Source organism: Medicago truncatula, chromosome 8 (genome assembly GCF_003473485.1).
Source record: "Medicago truncatula cultivar Jemalong A17 chromosome 8, MtrunA17r5.0-ANR, whole genome shotgun sequence".
In the NCBI taxonomy this organism is placed as follows: domain Eukaryota; kingdom Viridiplantae; phylum Streptophyta; class Magnoliopsida; order Fabales; family Fabaceae; genus Medicago; species Medicago truncatula.
Window position 1 is genome coordinate 31,308,448 of NC_053049.1, and position 6,233 is coordinate 31,314,680.

The following is a 6,233-nucleotide window of genomic DNA, read 5'->3' on the forward strand; positions in this document are numbered from 1 at the left end:
CGTGGTCATTAGGCATTAGTCCCAACATATTAGATGTGTTTAATACTTTCTTAGTTATTCCTTTCGTCAAAGGATCAAGTAATTCTTCATCAGTACGTGCACGATATATACTTTAACCGTTCCTTTAGAGCTCTGTAATTATTTTGTGTTCGTGCCTTAATTGTCATCTCTTACCATTGTGGTAACAATTCTCAATTTTGTAATAGTTGCAGTATTGTCACAATGATTTAACACTTCTTGCAACGGTTTCATCCACTAAGGGTTCTCAATTAGTAAGAATCTTATCAACTTGCTTCTTCACTAGTTTTCTCAAGTGTTATCATCCCAGATACATTTCATAGTGGACAGAGTCAAAAATATCATTTGTTTCAACAAAGAACTCCTCCAGTGATGCTCAATGTGTAGCCACTGACCACTAAATACTCATATGAAGGATGTTCTATTTTGTATAATGTACCATTCAAGTATAATAGGATACTTCTCATAATGTAATTCTAGAGTCAATGCTTCTTACTTGGTCTACTAAAATCTTGAACAAGAGTCTCACGACGTGAACAACATTGAGTCTAATACATTCCATGGCAAACCTTAGGACTGCCAATGATGCTCACATATTTCTATTTGTCTAAAGCCATCTCAAGTATTCTTAAAGCGTTTTAAACTTGAATCATAAGTTATGCTTACAAATTTACAGTCAAATAATTACATTTTCTTAAAATTTTCTTAACTTTGTGAGATTCATCAAAAAAGTTCTTTTTTCTGATCTAGTAATCTTGAAACAAAATATTACTTCAACTTCACATAGGTCTTTCTTATCAATGTTGTTGATAAACAATGATTTCACATAATTGGGATCTTTGAACCAAATATGAGCAAGTCGTTGTTAGATTATATATTATCTTGTGTATATTCGACAGGTAAAAAAATGTTCAAAGCTGCAAAATTCTCTAAGTCCATGTTGGAAATTGCTAAGTTTGACAGGCATGGAAAGCTTTCGACAGAAAGTCGAAAATTGACAAGCATTTAGAGGAAAGAGGCAAATTTCAAGTGTCCAAATATGTGGAAGACAAGCGATTTATTGTCGAAGAAATGTAGTTCTTAGAAGTTTAGTTTTGCAGTTATTCTATCTATTTATATATATGGTTTTTCATAAGAAAAATGGGTCACAAATCATTATTATAGAATTCTAGCACTCAAAGTATCTGCGTTTAGAGAAAAGAGTCACAGAATGTGTGCAACTTAATTTGTCAAACCACCTTTGAATTCAATGCAATGCAATTTACATTTCTTTAAGTTTCTGAATATAAAGTTTTAAGCGTTTTACTTATATTGTCTTCATTGATTCTTGTCGAAAAATAGTTATCTTCATCACAAAACAGTTTTATTCATCTTGTTCTTAAAGTAAACTATGAATATGATGAACATTCATGTATTTTGTGAAAAACGATTGCACAACATGCCCTAGGATTTCTAATTTGGTCATGCAAGTAACATTTGAAAACTAGTTATATTGTTTACCAAAAACACTAGTAAACAAATTGGCACGCCTAGTAGGAGACTGTTTATGCAACTTTTGGAACAAATTTCCATAAATCTAAAATATTTTCTAAGTGTTCTTGTGAAAACTGTTTCTTGAAATTTGTAACTATCTTTGGTAAACTTTATTATGGAAAAATATTTGTTTGTGCATGTATTTAAGAAGTGGTAAAGTCTTGAAAGAAATGGCTCGACCCACCAATAATGGTACTTCTGCATCATCACAATCATCACAATATACTTCACAAGCACAATCCTTAATGAAATCTGCCCCTATAGTTGGTGTTGATGTGTCAACTGCCATGGGGGAAACCATGGTTGTGCCAATTTCGATAGAAATGGAGGTAACTACTCCTGCAACTATGTCGACAAGTGCTGCTGCCATGACCCTGTCATGAATGGGGGCTTTTGTGCCCCCATTTACTACTAATATTCATGTGACTACTAGTATTCCTGTGTCTACCAGTATTCATGTGCCTCCTCATGCCCAAATTACTGCTAGATTGGATGATAGGTTTAACTACGCAAAACTTCACAATGTCCATGACCACAAGGGAACAACTTTATGATATGACAACATCAATAATGAAAGGCTTGCAAAACGCCTCCATGTTTGGAGATAATGTCATTCCTTTCCTACCATATAATGCAAATATATCTTTAACTTCTAGCGTTTCTGGTTGAAATGCTCCGCAAATCCTAACCTCATATTCCACGATGTCTTTAAGACAACAAATGGATGAGAGCAATCATGATATGGTTAATATGTTAACACAATAAATTGATACAGTTTTTAATCCTCTGATTCAAAACACAAACCAAAGTTATCAAGCCTTAGCCACTCAAATGGGGAGAATATCATATTTCCTTGCTCATGTTCAGCCTGTCCATAACCAAATTCCCCAAATCAAAAATCCTAGACGATTGCAAATTGTCGAACATGTGGTTCAATTACAACAACCTGTGCCTTAGCCCCAACCTGTCGAATCAGTAGTCCAGGCACAACCATAAGAGATTTTGGTAAATATGAATAATGATACTGATGAAGTTGTTAGGAACGGCCAACAACAAAACTTTGGGGCCCATAATAATATAGCCAATTTTGGTCGAAACAATTATGGCTCAAAATGGCCTGAAAGAATAAGAAGATGAGGAGAAGAATAGCTCGTTAACACAAGCTGGAGGGACAAGAGAGAAAGATTATATCAACTAATTTGGAGTAACTTAGGAATTAAGTAAACTTAAAAATTAAGCAACTCATATATCAACTAGTAACAAACTAATTAGATAAGTTCAAAAATAAACAAACCCACAAAATTAGATAAAACAAACTAATGAAGGAAAGATATGAAATTCAATTGAATTCTCAATATTATCACAACCAATATAAATTAAAATTATAAGACGTGATATATATGAATAAAAAATAATAATTACTACTCCCTCCATCCCTAATTATAAGACCCTTTTGTTAAAATCAGAGGAATTAAGAAAGTGGATATTTGTATTAAAGTTGTTTGTAATCACTATTGTTTTTACAATTTTATCCTTAAGAGAGAGAGTTAGTTTATGTTTTCCATATGCTATTTATTGCTGATTGAAGAAAAATATGTATAATAAATAGGGGCATGTATGTAAAGAAATAATTAATGTAGTTGGAAATAACAAAGGAGTCTTATAAAAAGGGACAAAAAAAATTCTCAAAAGGGTCTTATTAGGGACAGATGGAGTATTATTTTCGTCATTATCAAATAAAGTTAAATATTACTATTTAAATGCCTAATACGTGTGTTCTATTTTACGTGGGACCCTCGTATTTTTTTTTCTTTTCATAACACTAGATCAAAGTTTAACTGTTTAATCTTTCAACCTTACAATTTCTTTCCAACTTCGCTGTTCCAACCGTGACAAGCAAAGAAAAGCAAAGACTGACTTTTGATGAAGAAGGAAATAGATATGCAAATCATAAAAAGTATCAATATCGTAGCTCCATAGAAATTTCGCAGAGCTTTCTTAATGAAATAATTTGGCCGAAAGACAAAACGTGTAGAAATAGAGACATGGTGTGTGAAAAGATTGACTCCAAGTCAAACACAAAAAAAAAAAAAAAAAATTATGAACGCCATCATCATTGTTTTATAAAGGAGTGAAGAAAACTGAAACCATGTCAATCAAATAACTTCTATTTTGTTTAATCTTGCACACATAATTTGAAAGTTACAGCTTCAAACATGAACTCAAATGCCATATATGGTTTTAACCGAATGAATGCTGCAGCTCATGCAGGTGATGTAAATCTCCTCTACACAGTAATTCAAGATGATCCATACGTTTTGGAGCGTATAGATTTAATACCATTTGTTGAAACTCCTTTACATATCGCTGCATCTATGGGTCACCTTCCTTTTGCCACTGAGATTATGACGTTGAAACCTTCGTTTGCCTTAAAGCTAAATCCGCAAGGATTCAGCCCCATCCATCTCGCTATGCAAAATGACCAAAAACAGATGGTGTATCGCTTTGTAAAAATCAACAAAGACCTTGTTAGAGTTAGAGGACGAGACGGCTTAACTCCTCTTCATTTTGCAAGCCAAATTGGTGAGGTTGATCTTTTAGCTCACTTTCTCTTATTGTGTCCAGAATCCATTGAAGATTGGACTGTGAGGTGTGAGACCCCACTGCATATTGCTATTAAGAATGAACAATTTGAGGCCTTTCAAGTGCTTGTTGGATGGCTCGAAAAAAATGAACGGAGTGGCGCTGAAGAGCTGGAGAGTAGAATATTAAACGAGAAGGATGAGGCAGGAAACAGTATTTTACATGTTGCAGCACTAAGTAGTGAACCACTGGTAGTGCAGGAGCTTCTATCGTTGGTAAAGACTAAAATAAATTTGCGCAAAAAGAATTTGGAGAATAAAACAGCATTGGACATAGCAAGCATTCCAGAGATTAAGAGTATATTATTCAGTGCTGGATCAAAACCAAGCTTAGAAGTCACAGATGCTCCCACACGTGCACATTGGCTTAGGTCAAAGACCACAATTTTGGATAAATTCTACACTCAGAACCTTCGTAGAACTGACATAACAGGGGAGGAACGTAACACTTGGTTAGTAGTTGCGACTCTTATTGCAACTACCATGTTCGAATCAACTCTGAGTCCCCCTGGTGGATTTTATCAGATTAGTTCTGATGACAATAATTTGAACATCACTTCCTCCAATTCTACTATTTCTACCCTAAAAAATGTTGGGAAATCTGTCTTGTCTATAAATGATTTCACGTCGTTTTCAGTTTTGAATATGGCTTCCTTTTTCGTATCATTTCTAACAATACTTATTATGATACCAAGTCGGCGTCAAGGTCTTTTTTTGTTCCCTGGAATGTTCTTTTTTCTCATGAGTTATATAATTTCCATGTCTGTGATATCCCCCGCAGGTGTCGACCCCAAACATACTCAAATAACTTTCTTTTTAGCTTCCCTGATGTTTGGTTTGGTTATAACTGGGACGGGTTGTCAACTGATTTAAAAGGAGAAACACAAATGAAGGTTATGGATCAGAGATAGATAATTCGATCACTAATTAGATCCGCAACTCAAACAACTACTGCTGGCCGAATTCAAAGACTACTGTATCAACTTCAATTTCTAAATTTTCATTTTGATTGTTTTCATTTGTTTTTGTTCAATTTTAGGAAATTGTGAGTCAGTGTATTAAATATTTCAATCATATCTTGTATTTTATTGAATTTATGTCTCTATTAAATATGGTTTTGAAGAAGGTTGATTATTCAAGATTAAATGTGTGTTTTTTCTTCTAGCTTTGTGCTTTTCGTAAGAAACAATGACGAATTTTCATTAAAATTAATGTTGAAATTTCTACCATACTCCAACTATATTATTGATGTCAGTGGATTAACGTAACGACGAATGAGTGTTTTAGTCTTGAGGAGTTAATATTTTGTTTCTTATAAAATGGTCAGAAGTAGCGTTATCTAGGATTTAATATAATAACGTTGATTTTGAGGTTCGTATAGAGTTTGAAACTTGATATCTTATGAAGGTGTGATGGAAGAAAAATACAGGGGGATGAATCGTGTTTGATTAAAAAAATCTTAGATTTTTCTATCATGTGCAAATTTGTATATATTAAGAAGTTTAAAATAATATGTTTGTATTTTTTAATAAATAGTTGTTAATAACTACTATTTTTAATTACGGCAGATGTTAGACAAACCCATAAATCTTTATCGATGATCCAAAATCAGCATCAAACCCGAAAAGTTGTGCATTTTCTCAGATCATTACATTCGTCCCCAATCTTCCAGCTTCAAATTCATTTGTGCCTTTGTTGATATTTAGATGAAGTACAAACACATGATACGGACACATCGACACAACTAATGTATAAAACATAAGACACCAACACTACTATCTATATATTAATTTATTTATAAAACATTTAAATTGAGAATCAAAATACATATATATGCATCTAACTTAAGTAATTTATTTCATTAAAAAAAGATATATCACAAGATATAATAGCATTTTGCTTTTAATTTTTGGTTATGCCATTCGGTGTGACCAATGCTCCAGTTGTGTTCATGGATTATATGAACAAAATCTTTCAACCATAATTAGATCAGTTTGTCATTATTTTCATTGATGACGTTCCAATTTATTCCAAGAATCC

At 33.1% G+C, this 6,233-nt stretch overlaps 1 protein-coding gene across 1 annotated transcript; it reads left to right on the forward strand.

The window, feature by feature from the left end:
• The first annotated feature begins 3,519 nt into the window (after positions 1 to 3,519).
• On the forward strand, positions 3,520 to 5,310 carry LOC11441519 (ankyrin repeat-containing protein BDA1). The gene has a single exon (XM_039828631.1). The coding sequence runs from the start codon at positions 3,768 to 3,770 to the stop codon at positions 5,064 to 5,066; it is 1,299 nt and encodes a 432-aa protein (XP_039684565.1). The 5' UTR covers positions 3,520 to 3,767; the 3' UTR covers positions 5,067 to 5,310.
• The last annotated feature ends 923 nt before the right edge of the window (positions 5,311 to 6,233 follow it).

Excerpts from the sequence above, each read along its gene's own strand:
- LOC11441519 (XM_039828631.1), top strand. The coding sequence starts at position 3,768 with ATGAACTCAAATGCCATATATGGTTTTAACCGAATGAATGCTGCAGCT.